Source organism: Pelophylax lessonae (assembly GCF_965119305.1).
Source record: "Pelophylax lessonae genome assembly, chromosome: 7".
NCBI lineage: Eukaryota > Metazoa > Chordata > Amphibia > Anura > Ranidae > Pelophylax > Pelophylax lessonae.
Genome location: NC_138774.1, coordinates 261,994,642 through 262,016,722, shown reverse-complemented (window position 1 = coordinate 262,016,722; position 22,081 = coordinate 261,994,642). Strand labels below are relative to the sequence as shown.

General features: G+C 40.0%; 1 protein-coding gene across 1 annotated transcript in view; it reads right to left on the bottom strand.

Annotated features, from left to right (window-relative positions):
* NR5A1 (nuclear receptor subfamily 5 group A member 1) overlaps nucleotides 1–22,081 on the bottom strand; it is a 316,186-nt gene that overhangs the window by 45,391 nt on the left and 248,714 nt on the right. The window contains exon 6 of the mRNA XM_082263330.1: nucleotides 18,091–18,238. Within this exon, the coding sequence (XP_082119456.1) occupies nucleotides 18,091–18,238 (148 nt within the window). The remainder of the gene's footprint in view (nucleotides 1–18,090; nucleotides 18,239–22,081) is intronic.

Below are 22,081 nucleotides of genomic sequence, written 5' to 3'. Positions count from 1 at the left end.
GCAAGCAGGAACCACTACCAGCACATCAACACGCCGCCTTAGCAGAGACTCAGCCATAGATGATGAGTTATTTTCCTTTGAGGAAGAGGTGTCTAAGATTCTCACTTGTAGCACTGTAATTAAGGCATATTTTGTAAGTACAAGTTCTGTGACATATGCTTGCAGTACATATAGGCATTGGGGTATATTTACAAAAACTCAAGAGTGAAAAATCTGGTGCAGCTGTGCATTGTAGCCAATCAGCTTCTAACTTCAACTTGTTCAATTTGGCTTTGACAAAAAAAAAAAAAAATGTTTTCTAAGCAGAGTTGCACCAGTTTTTGTACTCTATAGTTTTAGTAAATCAGCCCCCACAGATTCTATTTAACCATGACTTTTGAAGCCATGTATAGACTATTTAACCATATGCCCTTTTAGGCCATGCCCATGCTCACCACAATGTGGCTATGCCCTCTGCTTTCTGCGGGATAATCTTTTTGGGCCTTGTCAGGAAATTTCTTTCTTTAGGTTGCCCAAAGCTACCCCGAGTCTTTTCCAATCATAGCAATGCCCTTTCTCAAATCAACAAAGGACCTTCATTTCATTCTAGATATCTACAATGTGTTTTAATTTTAAACTTTTAGCTTTGGCACATTTGTGATAGTATTTAGTTCCTGTGATACTTTTTTTATCTAATTATTAGCAATCTCCAAGTGAGAGTGACCGAGAAATTCTCAGATATACTGACGACCCTGTTGCTGACAATCAACGGGTGGAGATAACTACTGTGTAAACACATATGTTTTTTCTTCTGCTGTCAAAGGAAAAATAATAACTTCCAGTTTTTCTGAATACTGAATGCAATTACCAAAAGAGAGAATTATTAAGTGTATTTCTTTCTTTAACTTGAGAAAGGTTAGACCTTCTTTCAGATGTTTATTGTTGTCCATATTCTCGTGTCTATCTGTGTTTCACCCCACCCAAGTTAAAAAATTAAAGGAATTAGGCTTTAAATTATAATTTTTTTAGACAAGAAAGGAACAGTGACGCTTACTGTTAAAAATCAGGTTGGTTTCATGATTAGGGAAAGGGTCAGGAGCTCTAAAGGCTTATTGCATGCGCTATTTCAAACATTAATATTGAAAATATGTTTTTTGGTTAAACACAAATGGGAACCCAAGAAGAGTTTTTTTATTTGTTTTTTTTTTTAAATAATGAAATCTTGCTTATGCCTAATGCATAAGCTGTTTTGTGTGAGAATATTGAAACTAAATTCCCAAATCAGTTCCTAGAACAAGAAGTGTTCGGATACTGATAGCATGGAAAATCCAATCATAAAGCGATATTTACATATTTACATAGTTACATAGTTAGTGAGGTTGAAAAAAGACATCAGTCCATCCAGTTCAACCTATGATGTGTGTGTGTTTGCTGTTATCCGTACATTGTATATCCCTGTATGTTGTGGTCTTTAAGGTGCCCATCTAATAGTTTTTTGAAACTATTGATGCTCCCTGCTGATACGACTGTTTGCGGAAGAGAATTCCACATCCTTACTGCTCTTACAGTAAAGAACCCCCTACGTACTTTAAGGTTAAACCGCTTTTCCTCTAGTTTTAGTGAGTGGCCACGTGTCTTATTGTATTCCCTTACTCTGAATAGTTTGTTCCTTATGCTAGGGTCGCCAGTATAGTATTTGTACATTGATATCATATCCCCCCTCAATCGTCTCTTCTCCAGAGAGAATAGGTTCAGTGCTTGTAGTCTTTCCTCATAGCCGATGTCCTCCATTCCCCTAATTATTTTTGTTGCCCTTCTCTGGACTCTTTCCAGTTCCAGCACATCCTTCCTGAGGACAGGTGCCCAGAACTGGACAGCATACTCCAGATGTGGCCGGACCAGAGTCTTGTAGAGCGGGAGAATAATCTCTTTATTTCTGGAGTGAATCCCCTTTTTTATACATCCCAGTATTCTGTTGGCTTTGCTTGCAGTGGCTTGGCATTGCATGCCACTTCCAAGCCTGTTGTCTACCAGTACCCCCAGGTCCTTTTCCATCTTAGATTCAACCAGAGGTTCCCCCCCTAGTGAGTAGCTTGCTTTCTGGTTTCTGGCACCCAAGTGCATTACTTTACATTTTTCAACATTAAACCTCATCTGCCATGTAGTTGCCCACCCCATTATTTTGTTCAAATCCGCTTGTAAGGTTTCCTCATCCTGCATAGAAGATATTGGCATGCTTAGTTTAGTATCATCCGCAAATACTGAGATTGTACTAGATATCCCCTCCTCCAGATCATTTATGAATAAATTAAACAGGATTGGCCCCAGGACAGAACCCTGGGGGACCCCACTTTCCACACCCACCCAATCCGATATTTGGCAAACAGGATTAGTTGGATTGGGAGCCAATTATAACTTGCATTCTGCATGCCTGTGAATAAGGTTTAAAGCTAATTTATAATAGCTGACTCCTAAATATACTGTAGATGAAAATGACAAGGTGAACAACCAGCTTCCAATTGACTAGGACTGATCAATCACTATGATGCAGATTATTCAGAATGGCAAGCCTGTAAATGGAAGTTAGAGATTTTTCAACCCTTGATGATCACATTAATGATCAAATAGACACACTGTGCCTCCACGCATTGAGCATCCTCAAGGACATGAATCTAGTTCACTGGACAATGTGATTGATGGTTGTTGTACATCATGGGATATTTTTGAGGATTTTTTTTAAATAAAGGATTTGTCAAAAAATGTGTGTGTTCATTTTTATTTTTTACTATTTTTATTTTTTAATGGATGAGCTGGGTTACAACCTAGGTGACATCACTGGTTGATAAGGACTCAGTGGTGCCTGCACCTGCCAAGTGTCCTTAACCATGGATAGTAGAAAGCTGTCATGTAGAATAGTAGAAGTAATGCCGATAATATACATAATGTTCTGCTCCTGCCGAATGTACAAATGTTTAGGTGTTTGTCTGAACACCCGATTAGCCAAGGCCTGGTCCTAGTTAGTCAGGTTGAAAAAAGACACAAGTCCATCTGGCTCAACCAATAAAAAAACAAAAAAATAAACAGTAATGAAAACCCAACCATACAATCCCATATACACAATCCTATACCCGCAGTTGATCCAGAGGAAGGCGAAAAAATCCCAGCAAAGCATGATCCAATTTGCTACAGCAGGGGAAAAATTTCCTTCCTGATCCCCCGAGAGGCAATCCGATATTCCCTGGATCAACTTTACATATAAATATTAGTACCCACTTATATTAAGTACACCCAGGAAAGAATCCAGGCCTTTTTTAAAGCAATCTAGTGAGCTAGCCAGAACCACCTCTGCAGGGAGTCTATTCCACATTTTCACAGCTCTTAAGGTGAAGAAACCTTTCCGTATTTGGAGACAAAATCTGTTTTCCTCTAGACGTAAAGAGTGCCCCCTTGTCCTCTGTGTTGACCTTAAAGTGAACAACTCAAAAGCAAGTTCACTATATGGACCCCTTATGAATGCTTTGTGCTTTGATTGAACTTTCAGCTCATCCCTATTCACATTAATGGAATGATAACACCTGCCACCAGCTATTATTTACTGTAACAACCGTCATTGAGCGGAGAGTAAGCTCCTGTGTCTGCACTGACTCTCTGCCTAGTGTTGGCAAGGATATGATTACATAGTAGGTGAGGTTAAATAAAGACAACAGTCCATCTAGTTCAACCTGTGTAGGTGTATGTGGCCGTAATCATCTAGCATACCCCTGAATGTTCTGATTCTTGAGATGTACGTCTAAGAGTCTTTTGAAAGCCACCATACTTCCCGCAGAAACCACCTCTTGTGGTAGAGAATTCCACAATCTTGTAGCCCTAACAGTAAAGAACCCCCTACATTGCCTGAGGTTAAAACGCTTCTCCTCTAAATGCATTGTATGCCCTCTAGTCCTCATGCAATCCTTCCGACTGAATAGCTTTTTTTCTATGCTGAGATCACCATTGAGATATTTATAAATTGCTATCATGTCCCCTCTCAGGCGTCTCTTCTCCAGGGAGAATAAATCAAGCGATTGCAGACGCTCTGCATAATTAAGGTTCTCCAATCCCCTAATTAGTTTAGTTGCCCTTCTCTGGACTTTCTCCAGCTCTAACACATCCGGTCCCGCCACATTTTTTACAGATTAATATTTTAAAGTCTTAAAATTTTTTTTAGTTTGTTATTCATTTTATTCAATAGCATAAACATTTTTAAAAACCCTTTACTTTGCTTGGAAATTTCTTTGCCATGATTCCTGCTGGAAATATAATTTCGGCATCAAAATATACAGGAAAAATGTTTTGCTCCTTAACAAACTTGGCATAAATGACACAAAAATAATTAGCTTTAATAAAACTAAAAATGTTCCATTCTTTATCCTTATTTCACGTGACCTGAACCATCTTAGTCTATTTTGTCTAAGCAGCAATGAAACATGTGAACTAGTCTAAGCAGGGTTTGCAAGCGCCTCCAAAGCTATGAGAAATCTTTCGTTCCCGTAGAGTGACAACCCTAATAAACCCCGTGTGACGTACATTCCACACCCTATCTCCTTCTCTCATTACAAGACAAGTGTCAACAGTGATGTTGTGCCGACACCATATCTGTGGTTCCCCTCTGCAATCAGATCTGGACTGGATGTTGCTAACACAGTCTATTTTGGAACAAGTATTCAACTTTCTGTGCCCTAAAAACTAGGCACTGCTAATATAACTAAGATTTGACTTAAAGCTACAGTCCACAGTTAAAATACCTATATCCTTGCCAAAGGATTTTGCATTTTTGTACATCCAGTCCTGGGATTTATATAGTTTTGTCACATAGAAAACCCACCCTGGTGACCTAATTTTTAACTTCTGCAGTTAAGCAATGCATGGAGACCTCCCTGATTGACTAAAAGATAAAACGTATTTGTCAAATATCCAGGCTGAAAACCAGGGATTTTGTTTCTCAGGAAATAGATGCAGGAACTCAATCACGACCCCAAAACCAACCTCCCCCCAGACAAACACCCTCCACAATCCGCTCTGCACCTGCATCTCCCTTGTCCGCTCAGGAGATCAGATCTGTGAGAGCCATTGGGAGACAAGCTGTCACTTGTAAACACAGAAGCCAGACCTCTGTGTTTACCATTATAATGGTGAGCAAGGAGCAGAGGGCCTGAGCCAGAGGTGGTGGAACTGAGTTCCACCAAGTTCCAGCTGAAAAAAGCCTTGCTGAAAACTGAACAGCATGCCAGGTGGTCATTATATGTAGGAAACACATTACATTTTACATATATAGTAAAGAGGGTTGGTAGTGCTCTATGCTTGCTTTGGACTGACTTCAGCAATTAAGCTCCAGCTTCAGGCCGCTTCAGAGTAGGCAAGAGCTTGGGTTTAGTGTGAACTCTCCCTTGGAGCATTGACATGGCCCTGTGATCTTGAATGGGTGGCATTTGGCGCAAGTTCCGTCTGCCTAATTTGAAACGTTTTATCATTTTCACTCTAAAGTCTACCAACATACTCATCAGTCACGTTAACTTGTAGCTCGGAGGTCAGGGGGTGGTAAAACTGCCTGTTTACCTCCCTTGGTCACCTATATAAACAAGTCTTAATAGTCCAGTTATATAATTTTAAATGTAACCTATGTATCAGATGCTCTGTTTCTTGAAAAAGAAAAAGTACACCCTAACAATAAAGAGTGTGATCTGCTAAGTGCAAAACGACTAAATGAACATAAACATTTTAAAAACCTTCCCTCTCAGTAATATTCCACAATAGCTGTTATTCAGCGTTCCTGTGAGAAAACAATTTTGTATATTTCTACAGGAAATTCAACAGCAAGTGAAAATGTAAAAATTACATTAAATAGTTGCAAACCCTAACTGACTGATGTTTTATTTTTATGTTACAGATATTTATATAGTGCCAATAGTTTATGTAGCATTTTACATAAATTGCACAATCTAGGATCTCTACTTCACATGCAAACATAAACTTACTTGGTCTAATTTAGACAGGATCCAAATAAAGTATAGAATTTGTTTGGTCATACACTGAGAATCATAAACAATGGCAATTTTTTTTTTTAAATACTATGGTGTGGAACCAGTGATCTCTTTGCAGCCATCCGACACAAGCCCTGCTAAATTAGAACTATACCTCTCTCATTAGCAAGGAGCATGAATTTTACTGATTGGAAACCTATGGATTTGACTCAGTTAGGAATGTGTTGTATCTTTATATGGCGTCCCCAGGTTTTTGGAAGTTACACCCACGGAGACCAGAGATGATGCAAATGCACATGATGTCATTTCGGTGCACATGTGTGATACATGGGGACGTCGGGAATCACTGCAGATGCTATTTTCCCCTCCTTTGCCAATTTAACCCCTATATGGGAGAGGATATGATAGCTACAACTACCCAACAATATATAAAGGGGCAAAGGGGAAAACCTTAATTGGAACCATCAATACGTGTAAATTGGCATACCGTCAGCCAGCAGCTCTGCAGATCTTTTCTATCATTCATGGGCCACACTGTAAGTACCTAATTTTTTGTACCTAGTGAAACTTAATGGGAACAGTAATACTTTAGTGGGGAATTCACTCTTATTGAACTAAATGTGTTTATACGTAAAATGACCCTATCCCCCCCCCCCCCGTTTTGTTATTGTTAAACTACGTGGGGATGGTACTGACACAGACAAAAAATGATCCACAATGGCTCAAAACTGATATGGTCCAGAAATATTTAGACAGAATAAAGGTAAATGAAGCACCTGGACCACATGGCATACACCCATGGATCCTAAAAGAGTTGAGCTCTGTAATTTTAAAGCCATCGTTCCTAATTTTTATTCTTTAAAGTGGTAGTAAAGCTCGCTTTGCGATTTTTACCTACAGGTAAACCTATAATAAGGCTTACCTGTAGTTAAAATTAATATCTCCTAAACATGCACTGTTTAGGAGATATTCACCCTGTGTGCAGCCAGTGACATCACCGACGCATGCGCTCTGAAGGTCCAGCATACATTGCCGGAACTTCAGAGCTTTGTGCCGGAAACCAAAGGCTCCCACGTGCATGCGCGGGAGTGATGTCATTGCAGCTCCCGCCACTCACACAGCTGGAGCGCGAACCCAAAGAAAGAAGATATCAGCCATGTCAGCGGTGACAGTGTGCCACAGAGGGCTTTGTTCTAAGGTAAATATTCCATAATGTGCTAGTATGTGATACAACATCAATGTAGTAGGGCAGCTACTCAGCACAGGGTCTGAAAGTGAAAGGAGATCATGGGAGTAGTGGTGTCTGTTTCAGTCATTTCCAGCTTCTGGAGCATCACATGGACCAGGTATTGCATATACGTACATAGTTACAGTATTCATTGATCCAAACTGGAACAATATAAAGCTATCTATAAATGGTGTGATTTTCTTTTCTGCAACCATGGTCAGTGGTTGATGGAGTAATCCCTCCCGCAGACCTATTGTGTTTCCCCGATGACAAGTCAACCCTGCCAGGAGAACACAAAGGGGTTTATTTACTAAAGCTATAGAGGGAAAAATTAGTCACAATTCTGCAGAGAAACTAATCAGCTTCTAACCTCAGCTTATTTAATTAGGCTTTAGCAAAAAAACCTGAAAGCTGATTGGTTTCTCTGCAGAATTGTGACTAATTTTGCCCTCTCTAATTCTAGTAAATAAACCCCATAGTGACTACTGCTAGCGGCTATAGCTGCTGGCAATAATTGCATGAAAAATCTGACAGGCTGGTTGTACCCAAGTTGATTGTTGAAGATACGTGCATATTTTCTCATAGCACCTTATTAAAGCGGAGTTCCACCCTGGGAAAGTTTTAATAAAAATACCCCCGGGACAGTCAGGGCTAGTACATTCCACAATGGATAGCCTCTGATCTGTCCCGGATTGCACTTACCTTTTAGAAGAAATATTTACCTTGAAAATGTATTGTCCAGCGCTGCCATCTCAGGTGTGGGCAGCTTGAAGCCAGCGCGATCCTCTTCTGCGTCCTCTTCCGTCTTCTTCGGTCCCACAATGCACTGCACCGGCCCCGCCATCACTTCCGGTGCCGCAGCGTCATCCCTGCACAGCTTCTGGGCATGCCCAGAAGCTGTTTAGCAAGGTATGACGGCGCTAGGCACCGGAACTGACGTCGGGGACGGTGCAGGCGCATTTGTGAATAGTATGGCTTGTCATAGATTGTACAAATCTGTACAATCTGTACAAGTCAAAAAGTCAAAATTTATGAGTTCGACTTATTGGCAAATCAGCTTATCAAAAATGTTCCCTATGCTACTTAAGCATATTATCAAGGCAACATAAAATAAGTCCCTCAAAATGTATAAGGTGTTTGGGTTTTACAGGAAAACTAGAGGAAAGGCGGTTTAACCTTAAAATACGTAAGGGGTTCTTCACTGTCAGAGCAGTAAGGATGTGGAAATCTCTTCCACAAGAAGTGGTATAAGCAGGGAGCATCAATCGTTTCAAAAAACGATTAGATGGGCACCTTAAAGACCACAACATACAGGGGTATACAATGTATGGTTAACAGCAACACACACACACATCATAGGTTGAACTGGATGGACTGATGTCTTTTTAACCTCACTAACTATGTAACTATGTAACTATGATGTAGGTGTATACAATGGTTGCAATCAGTTCTCCGGGAAATGCAAAAACATTTAAGCAGATTGTTTTGCTAGTTTAGAGGCAGCCTGATTTATGCTAAGTAGGGTAACTTTTTTCTTTTTTTTGATAAATCCTGCTTTAGTATAAATTACTCTACATGGAAAATATGTACAAACTTTAGCATGTTCCTATGCACACTAATATAGCACAAATACTTGTATCAATCACTGACATTTCAGCTCTGCTGGTCTCTGAGGTCGGAAGAATGTGACAGCAACCACACAGTTACACATCTGAGTCACTTCTGAGCTCAAATATGTTTTTCATTTTCTTGATAAAAATACAAAAGGCTACCCCAAGACTTGTCATTTAATTAGAACTTAGTGAGTGAGCTATCACATACTGTCTGCAAACTCAGTTTAGACTTCATGGTGTAATCAGCTCTCTCTCCTCCCCCAGCTCTGTGCTGATAAATCTTTGTGTTTTTTCCCTTGCTGCCTTTGGATTATATGAAGCACTATTGTTAATATTTTTAGGTATTATCTTTCTTCAAGGCCACTTTGCACCTGTATAAATGTGAAGAATAGTGATGGGCCAAACACCCGCCGGTTCGGACCAGAACATCTCGAACACGGGAAAAGTTCTAGCGAACATTTGAACCCTATTAAAGTCTATAGGACACGAACATGAAAAATCAAAAGTCCTCTTTAAATTGCCATAAAAAAGTGTATTGGGACCTGGGTACTGCCCTGGGGGACATGTATCAATGCAAAAACATGTTTTTAAAACAATTGTTTTTAAAGGAGCAGTGATTTTAATTATGCTTAAAGTGAAACAATGAAAATGAAAAATTCCTTTAAACATCGTGCCTGGGGGGTCCCCTTAATGTGCATCTGAATGACATATGTAGCCTGTTGCAGCAATACTGACATTTCTAAAGAAAAACATGTAATTTAAACTAGCTCGCTGCTGTAATGCATTGTTGGATCCCGGTTCCCCCAGCTGCCCCCCCCCCCCAGTCCATACCAGGCCATTCAGGTCTAGTATGAATTTTAGGGGAACCCCACACCAATTTTTTTTTTAAAAAGAGCGTAGGGTCCCCCCCCCAAAATCCATAACATATGAACTTCCTGATTTAAGCCATTTCTTCTAGATCACACATGTCAAACACAAGGCCCGCGGGCCGAATCCGGCCCACTAGGCCTTGTCATGGGGCCCTCACATCCAGTTTTGCAACCAGAACGTGTGTAAAAACAAAAGCCTTCTGTTTTTACAAGGGATAGCTTTGCTCTCTGCGAGTCCTGAAACTAACACATCCCTGCACGAGCAAACAGAAGGAACAGATCTCAAGAATCTGTGGGAGGGAACATTCTCCCTGCAAGGTGAGGCATGAGCCGCCTACACAGAGAGGTACTAAAGCTGGGCCAGGTAGGAGAGAGAGATGCCTGGAAGCTTTGGAGGGGGTTGGAGTTTTTACACTGTGCATAGCGCACCCCTAAACCCTGCACTTTGTACACAGCACAACCCTGAACCATGCACTCTGAACATAGCGCACCCCGGAACGCTGCATTCTGTATGTAGCATACCCCTAAACCCTGCACTCTGTACATAGTGCACCCCTTAACTCTGCACTTTGTACATAAGGCACCCCTGGAACTGTTCTCTGTATGTAGTGCTCTCCTTAACTCTGCACGTTGTATGTAGTGCTTTCCTAAACCCTGCACTCTGTAAATAGTGCACTACTGAATTCTGCACTTTGTACATAACGCACTCCTGAGCTCTACAATCTATACTTAGTGCTTCCCAAATTCAACTGGCCCTTTGAGAGCAACCATATTGCCGATATGGCCCTTGATGAAATTGAGTTTGACACCCCTGTTCTAAATTGCAAGCTCTAACGAGCAGGGCCCTCTGATTCCTCCTGTTTTGAATTGTACTGTAACTGTATTGTCTTCCCCCACACTGTAAAGTGCTGCGCAAACTGTTGGCACTATATAAATCCTGTATAATAATAAATAGTAATAATTTCTCTGCACTTTCTGGTTGCCAGAATATTGTGCCTTCACCAGCCAATATCTCACTCGTCTCTCCTGCTGCCATCTGTATCTTCGCCACCATTCATTACCGACATTTGGCTTGCTCCTCCACTATGCTTTTGCTTGATCCCTACCTGCAACTATTGGTTACCGACCTTTGGCTTGTTGCTTGACTATGCTTCTGCTTGATCCCTACCTGCTATATCTGCTACTGGACCATAGCTTGCTCACCTTCAGACAGAGATTGCAAACAGCAATGCTGCAGTCTGCTGCACATGTGTTGAAAAAATCCCACACCAATGAACTTTTGTCAGCAGGGAGCTAGCAGCTCTGTGGTGTGATGCAATAGGGTGGCTGTCCTTAAGCCGGCCCCTGGAGGACATTCTGCCTTGTTGGAGTTGTCCCGCCTCCTCCTTCTCTTCACTTTCCTCCTCTATTCTCTCACGCACCCAAGTACGCACAGTGACCTCATCATTCGTTCCCTCCTCATCACTGGAGCAAATCCTCCAGCATCATGTAACTGACACTATGATCAAATAATTCAGGTGCCTCCTCCATGCATGATGATGAGGCTACAGAAGGAGTAGCTGTGGACAAGGAGTCTGTGGAATAGGCTGCTTTGGCAGCTGTGGTGGAAGGCAAATTACTATGAGCCTGGGTGAGGATGAGGGCAGCTTTGTTATCCACTCCACCAACCCTTCTGCATGTTGTGGCTCAATAACACGGCCAGCACCGGAAAAAGAGGACAAGCATGCCCCGCCTGCCGATGATGCACTATGTCCGTGACCACCACTTTTCACTGTGGACACAGAGGCTGCTTGCCCTCTTTTAGTGGCCTGTGAGTGTCTGCCTCTCCTTGTTGGCCTTTCGGACATGATGGGGATTTTTGGGAGGGTTTTTTTTTACTTTTTATTATAGAATGTGGGCTGGAAATATGATGCTTGGGTGCAATACTTTTGTGCTTAATGCACTATAAACTATTTTATTATTATTTTTATTTTTTAGGGGGGATTTTTATAACTTTTTATTATAGAGTGTGGGAAGGAAATATGGTGCTTGGGTGCAATACTTTTGTACTTGGTGCACTATAAACCATTTTATTATATATTTTTTTGTAATAAAGAAAAACTTAATAAAGCCACAAAAAAGAAAACCCCTGCTGATGCAGAAGGAATAGCATCTACGAAGCAAAAGGGGGGACAGCAATTATGCCCTAAATAACATCACTGCTGCTGCACAAAAAACAACACTGCTGACACAGGAGTAATAGCACCTGCGACACAAAAGGGAGGACAGCAATTATGCCCAAAATAAAAATAGTGCTGCTGCGCCACAAAAAAAACAAAACACTGCTGACGCAGAAGGAATAGCACCTGGGACACAAAAGGGAGGACAGCAATTATGCCGTAAATAAAATTAGTGCTGCTGCACTGCCAAAAAACCCACTGCTGACGCAGAAGCAATAGCACCTGCAACACAAAAGGGGGGACAGCAATAATGCCATAAATAAAATTAGTGCTGCTGCACTGCAAAAAAAAACCCACTGCTGGCACAGAAGGAATAGCACCTGCATCACAGAAGTGGGAGTACTGATGTTGCAGCAACAGGACCTGAAAAAAATTGAAAAATAAAAAACGGGATCAGTGGGGTGACACAGACATGTTGTATACACCAACACTTCAGTGGCCCCACTACACTGTGTTACACAAGAATCACAGCACTACACTGACTGCACTACACTATGTTACACAAGAATCACAGCACAGCACTACACTGACTGCACTGCACTGTGTTACACAAGAATCAGCCCTACATTACATTGCACTGCAGTACACTGTGTTAATCAAGATGAATCAAAACAACACTACACTACATTGACTGCACTACACAAGAATCAGTCCTTCACTACACTGCACTGACTGCATTAAATATGAAAGCACAATCCACTAACTACCTGCCTAATCTCCACTCCTAATCTCCACTAACACACTACACACGGCTGCCATGTAAGCAGCCTTATATAGTGTGGGGCGTGGACTTGGCCCCTGAGCCATGATTTTCTAAATGCACCCTGCCTTTGGCCAATCATGGCTCTGACAGGACATTGTGCTGTGACTGGCCGAAGCATACAGGTCAGGTGCATGCTTTGGCCAATCACAAGCACTTAATGCACTGCAATCGCGCAGTGCATAATGGGGTGCTCATCGGCGGGCCAACTTCCCACCAAGCCCCACATTTTGTTCTTCACAAACACAGAATATTCAAGTCGAATTTACGCTCGACTCGAACATTCACCCCATCACTAGTAAAGAATGAGCTTCCACAATAGTGGAAGAATGGGCCATCCGGGGCATATTTCGAAGGCAGTATCTCAATTCTGTTGTATGCCTTGTATACTGCAAATGAGACCCCCCCCCCCACTGAAATTATTCAATCCCTACTTAATGTTATTGACAATGACATGCAGAAATGCAATCCAGTAATTTTATCTAATGGTAATTTCCAGTGGTACTACTGCTCAAGGCTGATAGCCTCCAATTGGGTGCTCAGGCTTATCATGCTAATAAAGATACACAGCATACTGGAAGTAGCTCCTGGAAGACTCTGACTTTCTCTGTACCAAGTTTATGACTGCTGCATTAAGACCAATGGATATTCATGTTAGGCTCTATTGTCACAGGCTTTTTCTTCCACTACATATAGGATAGCATGGGTTAGGTCCCAAAACTTGGTAGAAAGCTTTTACCCCAGAAGGTCAGGACCTGATTTAACACCCACGATCTCCAAAAGCTTGTTCAACATATATGTTAAAGCCTGGGCCAACCTACTGCTGACTATCTTCAACGATTAGCAGGTTAACATCAATGTTAACCCATACTGCACCTCTGGACCACAGTCCTTTGGATAACTCAACAGAATCAGGTCAATGAAACAACTTTTAAAAAATACCTACATTTACTTTACTAATAATACTCAGTAAATAAAGTGGAATTTGATTTGCATGTACAATGGACACAAGATGTAACTCCACAATAATTTTGGTTCTTGTTCTCTGTAGCTTAGCAGATGTTGATGCGATTATTAAAATACTGAAATGTAGTGAATCTCTGATACTTCTAAAAAAAAAGGGCAACTAGTGACAAATAAAGGATCAATGAGTCAACCAGAGCAACATCATTTTCAGTTTGTCACCAAACCAAATTGGATTGGCTCACCTTAGTTCGAATGTCCATCATTTTATTTTGCTTTGCATAATGTTAAGTCTATAGCAGTAAAATATTACCATTTATATTTAATGTTTATTTTATTTAATTATGAACTCTAGGCAGATACAATAGATACACATTTATGAGGCTCTATATTTAAGGCATCATTAAATGTATTTTTAAATTCAAGGAGTTAAGTATCTGAATGTTACCTTACATTAGTGTTTAACAGTGCTTGTACAGCAGTCAATTTGCTTGAATAAGGATGCTGATAAGAAAGGTAAGTGGCAGAAAGATGAGCTGCCTTGTGTGCTGCTTTTCCTTTCCACTTATAGGTTGGGACAGGTCTTGGACAGCCTGGGCTCAAAGGAAGTGATAAATTATATTTGCCTTCAAACTGAAAAAGCATAGCTACAGAAAAAAGTACTGCAGAAGAAACCTCTGGATTGAAAGTGAAAATTGCAGCAGAAGCTGGTTTTGTTATTTTATCTTTTATGGAGCTTTTAATTATATTTTGTTATTTTGGGCAGAGTTCTTTAATATTGGTCCTTTAAATAAAAACTATATCAAGACATGTATTTGGGCAAGAATTTGTATTTACTATGGCATAAAAATCACATCGCCCTTCAGTATGATATAGAGAAAACAAATGCAAAATTCTGATTGAAATTACATATTTTCGTCGGGGACATTTATCAAGCAAATAAATGACAATTATAAGCAAGTCAGGCTGCCACTATCTTAGTAAAGACTCTGTGATATGTTTACAATGTAAAAGAAAAACCCACCAAGTTGTGGGACCCAACTTGGCTCAAAGGTGGACTTTATAGGCACATAATAAGATAGACTTGGACATCAAGAAATTGTATAAAAAACGTTTATTGATTTCCAAAACATTAATACATAAAATTAACCCGACCCAAGCGTAGGGTCTCCTTGGCCAAGTTTGAGCCAAGTTGGGTCTCACAACTTGGTTGTTTTTTTCTTTTGTCTGTTTTTGGGATTATTCAGGCTCTTGGTAGCTCATATTTTACGTTAAGAGCCCATTCACATTGAGGCGAAACGACTTCGGGGGGGGGCGACCTGTGAAGTCGCGCGCACCACGACTTCGGCGCGACTTGCAGAGACTTCACATAATGGAAGTCTATGCAAGTCGCTCTGAGGTCGCCCCAAGGTAGTACAGGACCCTTTTTCTAAGTCGGAGCGACTTGTGTCACTCCTATTAGAACGGGTCCTGTACTACTCAATGGACCGCGACATACCGCGACTTGTCAGGCTGACATGTCGCCTGACAAGTCGCGGTAATGTGAATGGGCTCTTACAATGTATTTGTGACCCCCCTGCTCCTGTATTCCTGGTTGGCCAATTGTGACTCATAAGCAAAATTCTGAGAAATCTTTATTACTGAAGATAATACAGATTTTCACTCTAAAAATATGCACAATTAAGAAGTGATCAGGGCAGGTTTTAGTCTGTAACCTTGTAATAGATCTGTTTCATAATCTACGTCACTGCTCCTATTAGGAAACATATAACTCTGACATCACTACCTTCTTTGCGTTACGGCAGGATTGATTCTTGTGGAGTTTTGTGTATGTAACCTTTTGGTATTGTTTGTTGATGAATAAATCACCTGGATTACCTGCATCTTGAGCCTTCCCCTTCTTTTACCTGTGTACCAGACAGGTACTGGAGTATCAAGGTTTTACTGGGAGTGTGACAGGTTTCTTCTCTCATACCGTATGGGCATACTTTCACACACATGCAAGCTTTGACCTCCCTCTTCTTGTGGTCCAACTATTTGGTAAGTGTCCCTATGCTTTTTTTTTTTTTTATCAATAGTTCTTTATTGAATTTAAAAGATACAAATATACCGCCTCAGGGGATACGTGGTGAATGGTGGCAACTGGGGAGGAAAAAAGCTGTCCAGCTTCTCTAGCAGGAGACCATCTCTCCGGCGTCTGGTCGAATGTGTATTGGATGGAAGATTTTTTAATTTACTTTGGGATATTATTCCCTGACTTTGTGGTGGCTGATTTAGAAGCACTACTTTGGGACACTATTCCCTGAATTTGTGGTGACTAATTTAGAAGCGCATTACTTTTCTTTGTCACAGAATTGATAAATTATTTCCCATAGTGTTCTAAATTAAAAAAAAAATAAAATAAACGATGCTGTTTATCCTTACCACATACATTGGTTTGTTTTTATTTCATATTCTGCTTTAGACAAATTGAAGCTGGTGTGTAAGTTAAAGGAGAAGATCAGAATGTCATGCCATGTACACAGAGAGAAGATGCAAGCAAGCTCAAGCAAGAGAATTTGGCACTTGAGCCAGTAGTGGACTTGCCTTTACCTAAAATGGTAGTGCGGGTGCAAGTTCAGTTGTTGCCTTTTTTTTTTTTTTTTTTACACCCCAGAAGTGCTTGCAACCCTAAATCTATAATCCTACCACTTTATAAAACTTTGGTCCGGCCACACCTGGAGTATTCTGTCCAGTTTTGATCACCAATCCTCAGAAAGGATGTGCTGGAACTGGAAAGAATCCAAAGAAGGACAACTAAGCTAATTGGGGGATTGAAGGACCTAAATTATGTGGAGCGACAAGCGCTCAATTTATTCTCCCTAGAGAAGAGACACCTGAGAGGGGACATGATAGCGATTTAGAAATACCCCAATGGTGACCTAAAAAAAAAACGATTCAGTTGCAAGGAGTGCAAGAGGACACGAGGCCATTCGATGAGATTAGAGGAGAAGCGATTTAACCTCAGGCTACGCAAAGGTTTTTTTTACAGTAAGGACAATAAGATTGTGGAACTCGCTTCCACAAATGGTAGTAACTGCGAGGATTATGGCTACTTTTAAAAGACTCTTGGACATACACGTCCAAGATCAAAAAACATTCAGGGGTATGGGAAATGAATATATCCACACACACCTACACAGGTTGAACTGGATGGGCTATTTTCTTTATTCAGCCTCAACTACTATGTAACTATGTAATATATATATATATATATATTTATATATATATATATATATATATATATCCTGTTCCTTTAAAGCGTGTTAAACAGCACAGTGCTTGTGCTGTGTAATTTGTCCCTTTGTATAATGTAATATAACTGGCTGATCCGGCCTGTTCCTGTTTCCCCCTGTTGACCACGATAATCATGGCTCCTGATCCATGATACAGCGGTCAGCTTACGGGCCTCTGTCATCACGCTCTTTCCTGTCTTACCCTCTCCCTCACTTCTCCCCCTCCCTGTCAGCTCTGATGCCTATGTGAGAGCGATTCCCCTCCTTGCCCCTCACCTCCTACTGCTCTTCCCTGTCACTTGAAAACCTTTTAAAAGTTCTTGCATTACCTCTGTTTACCAAGATCTAAACTTCTAGATGTTCATTTTTTTAAACTCAAATTGTAAATGCCTTATCTCACAGCGGTCACATGACCTTCCTCTGCTGCCTGGCTGATGTCAGAGGGTTATCTCAGCCCCTCCCTCTGCAATCCTTACAAGAAGAACGAGCAGAGGAATGTCACTGATGGCAAATCATTGCTGTAAGATAAAGTAATTACACCTTGATTAAACAGAGGAGATAGCAGTGTTTTATCATCTAGACTTTATAACCACTTTAAGTACTGTATATGAATGTTATACAGTCCTTGTACAGCAGGGTTGGAATATAAGCTAAACAAGCAGGATAGAGGAACACATCAAAATCCTCCTAACAAATGCAACATTTGATGCCTGAGCAGTTAGTCATAAGGCCAATTTGTTGTCACGTGGTGTAAGAAGGCACTTGCCGAACCATCTGCAGGTATCAACTTCTTCAGGAATTTGTAGTAATCTCAGGACATTTAGAAAGTGCGTCTGCACATTGGTGTAGAGTAGTGATAGGTATGTACAGTCCCCTCACGGTACCTGAAGTGCAGTTAACCTTTTCCATTCGCTATATGGGTTTACTTTAAGTACCTTAAGGTAAATGCCATAACAAAACAGGAAATATCTAAAATCACTCAAATCCAAAAGCCATTCTACAACCCATTATATCATTAGTACATAAACATACAACAGATTCACCAATTGTCCATTCATTCCAACATCTCTGGACAGTCGGGAATTAAAAAAAAACTTAAGAGTAGTTCTCACCAACTGTACTTCAAGCTCACATTTCCAGAAATGAAAAATATTCTGCACTCACCGAGACTGAAGAGTATGAGAAATTTCAGGCACACAAACTCCTGTCTGTCCACCTGCAGGGAATGTAGAAGAATGACTAGCTCCTGTGCTCTAAGAACCAGATTATTCAGTGTGGATCCAGCCTGGGCTGCAATGGCTGATAGTTCAATCTAAAAAACAAAAGAATACATGAAGTATGAGCACCTTTGTTCATTTATAACAGCTAAAGAATATTTTATTGCTTACATCACTTAAATAAAAGAGAACTGCAATTAGGCTAAATCTCGTTTTCTGTACTTTTTTCTGGAGGTCAGAGAATGCGATGGGCCTGATTAAATAATGTAATTGAACAAATACAGGGATAGATGATTATGAAAACCTTGCATTACAGGCTTACAGAAGCACACAGATGTACACATGTCTAAAATGAATGCAATCTATAAATGTATCTTGCAAATTGTACATTTCTGTTCGGTGCACGTTGAATTTACAAATGATGTAGCATTTTGTGCATTCTGTTGTACCACGTAGAATGTAGGATGCAACATATGTTTTAGCTCAATATGCTGCAGCTGTGATATTATTACTAACAGGACTTGCATTGTAACTTCACAAAATAATGGTACTACCTGGCCAATAAAATCTTATGTAAATTGCACTTCCCAATATACAGTATCATCTACCATGTTAAAATAGGTGGGCAGAGCAAATTAAAACAGTTTGTCAAAGACTGGATACTTGCAATGTGTGAACTGGGACAAAATTTGGTTTCTGGGAGATTAGGTGAACCCAGAGGGAAGCTCACTCTTAAAATCTAGTGGAGGGGAAACTATTAATATTTTATTAGCCTTTTTGATGTATAATGTGCAAGTTATTATTAAAAAAGGGCACAGGGGGCTGGTCATTGCCATGGGGGACATGTACCAATGGACACTTACCAATGGACAAAAAATACTGTTCAGTAGAGAAAGGATCTTTTCACGCAGCCTAAAGGGCTATATTCTATATAAATACACAAAAACTTTAAATAACATTTCTACCAGGTGCTTCTCAAGGCATGCGACCTGGGTCGCCAGGAAAGAAAGGACAGTAAACATGTGTCCCCCCATTTCAATACCACAAAAGGCCACTAGCCAATAAGCGTTAGAAGGGTACCCACCTTCCGATAATTCTGCGGCACTGCTCTACCGCCTGCTAAAGATCAGATTCCAACTCTGCCGGAGTGCAAAGCCATTGAAGAGACAAGAACTCACTGCTCAAGGTGGTGTAATTGCCTGATGACTCACACCGGTGCATGCCCCAGCTCGCCTCCGTGAAAACTTGATAAAGGAAAAGGAATTGGCAGCACTCCAGGTTGAGTCAAAATCCGGATTTATTGACTGGACATCCAAATATGACAATCGTGACAAGGTAGACACGTTTCACACACTGACTGTGTGCTTAATCATTATGTTTCATTATGATTAAGCACACAGTCAGTGTGTGAAATGCGTCTACCTTGTCACGATTGTCATATTTGAATGTCCAGTCAATAAATCTGGATTTTGACTCAACCTGGAGTGCTGCCAATTCCTTTTCCTTTATGGAGTGTAAAGCCAGCAGGGATTTTAGGTGATGCCACAGACCAAATATGGCTATAAAGTTTCCCAGGATTCCCATAACAGATTTATTTACATCAACCAGGGATTTGGGCAGGTAAACTGCCAAGTATGCCTAGTTTGTTTAGCAGTTCAACAAATCATGAACAGGCTGGGTTTGGGTAAAAATAATTTTTCACCCAAGCTCATCCATCGTAGCAACCTTAAACAGATTTCAAATTCTCATTACCACAGATACAAACAGTGGTGTAAAAAATAAACTAAAAATATGGACTTGTATTTGGATCCTCGTGCACTTACTATATCCATTAGTTCAAGTATTCCATTTATTCTTTCATCTGATATCATTTAGTAAAACACGTCTCCTATAATCTCTGTTTTTTCTCATTTATACAGTCCATTAATTCTTCCTTTAAGTGATATGCTTTAATTAGCACAGTTATACAACATATTCCACATCTTGTCATTTGGTTCTTTCAGTTATTACATGCACACAGTAAATACTTCTTAATCACAATTATGCATACAATAATCCCCCGCATCATTTATTGCATGCAGTTGCACTCATGTATTGCCTATTCTCTCTTTTATTCTTTTTCTTTATTTCTTTGCTTTCCTCACGTTTTCCCAAGATTCTCATCCTTTCTATATTTTATTCCTATTTTAAGTCTTATATAAATAGTTTGGGAACATTTAATTCACAAAACTTAGCCTTATGTCGCACTTTGTAAAAATATGTCATTTTTTGTCACATTTTATATCTTACTTTATAAAAAAGTTTTGGGACATTTTATCTCAATAGCTTACTTTTGTGACACATTTAATATAAATAGTTCACATATTTAATCTTTTTGTCTCACCCTAGTTTTAATATTGTTTCATCTCCATAACCATCTCCATTTGTAACCTTGTTTGTTAGTTACACATACACCAATAGGCTAATTTCACTAAAAATATACATACATAACCCATAGTCATGCCCCCTGTCATTATCCAAGTCCTATCCAGACCGACAAGTCACTCCAACACTCTCTATATATCTCAGTGGCTAGGAATTCCCACGCTCACTTTGTCACACTTTTGTAAGTTCATGAGCACCTGACATGGAGCCCTATATCCTTTTCAAAACTCTGCTCCAGCATAGTCTGCTTACTGCTGAACTAGAGCAAGACATAAGGCTTCTGACAAGACTATCATTATTCATTAGGATGCCAATTATACAAGCCATATGTGGCATGTTCAAAAAACGTCTATAAGAATCCCATGCCCCCAGTTGATACATCCAGCCATCCTGCATCCAGCTCTTTTTTTTAATACAATCTACTGGACTGGCCAGAACTAGTCCTTGAGGGAGTCTATTTCACATTTTTATACCACTTACTGCGAAGAAACCTTTCCATATGTGAAAGCTAACCACCTCAATACAGGGCACTTTCACCCCCTTCTTTCCCAGACCAATTTTCAGCTTTCAGTGCTCTTTCACTTTGAAAGACAATTACTGTCATTTTGGGTACAGCTACACTGTACCCAAATTACATTTTTATCATTTTCTTCACACAACGCTTTCTTTTGGTGGTATTTATTCCCCACTGAGTTTTTTATTTTTTGCGATATAAGCTAAAAAAGAGTGAACATTTTGAAAAAAAATATACTGTATATATATTTTCCACTGTCTGTTTTAAAGAAATCCAATAAAATCAAATTTCGTCATAAACTTAGGCCAGAATGTATTCCGCTACATGTTTTTGGTAAAAAAAAAAAAAAAATCCTGATAAGTGTATGATAATAGGTTTGTGTGTAAGTTATAGAGCCTACAGCTAGGCTGCGTATGATTGAAAATTGATCAATCCTAATGTACTAGCTACCTATCTCATTTCTTGAGGCCCTAAAATGTCAGGACAGTACAAATACCCCCCCAACATGACCCCTTTTTGTAAAGCGGACAGTCTAAGGTATTTAGTAAGAGGCATAGTAAGTTTTTTGAAGTTGCATTTTTTTGCCAACAATAGTTTGGGTAATGAAGATTTTTTTTTCACAAAATTGTCATATTAACAATTTATGCCTTACAATTACACCTCAAAAATGTATTCTGCTAGTCCTCCTGAGTATGATGATACCACACGTGTGATACCACACTCTGTATGTGGCCACAACCTGGCCACATACAGAGGCCCAACATCCAAGTAGCAGCGTCAGGGTTCTATAGGCATAAATTACACATTTAATTTCCTGAGTACCTATCACATTTTTGAAGGCCCTGGAGCACCCCATTTTTGGAAGAAAACACCCCAGTGTATATTCTACGAGGCATAATGAGTCTTTTTAACATGTCATTTTTTTCCACAAGTTTTTGGAAAATGTGGAACGAAAATTAAACTGTATTTTTTTTTTTTTTTTACACAAAGTTGTCAATTT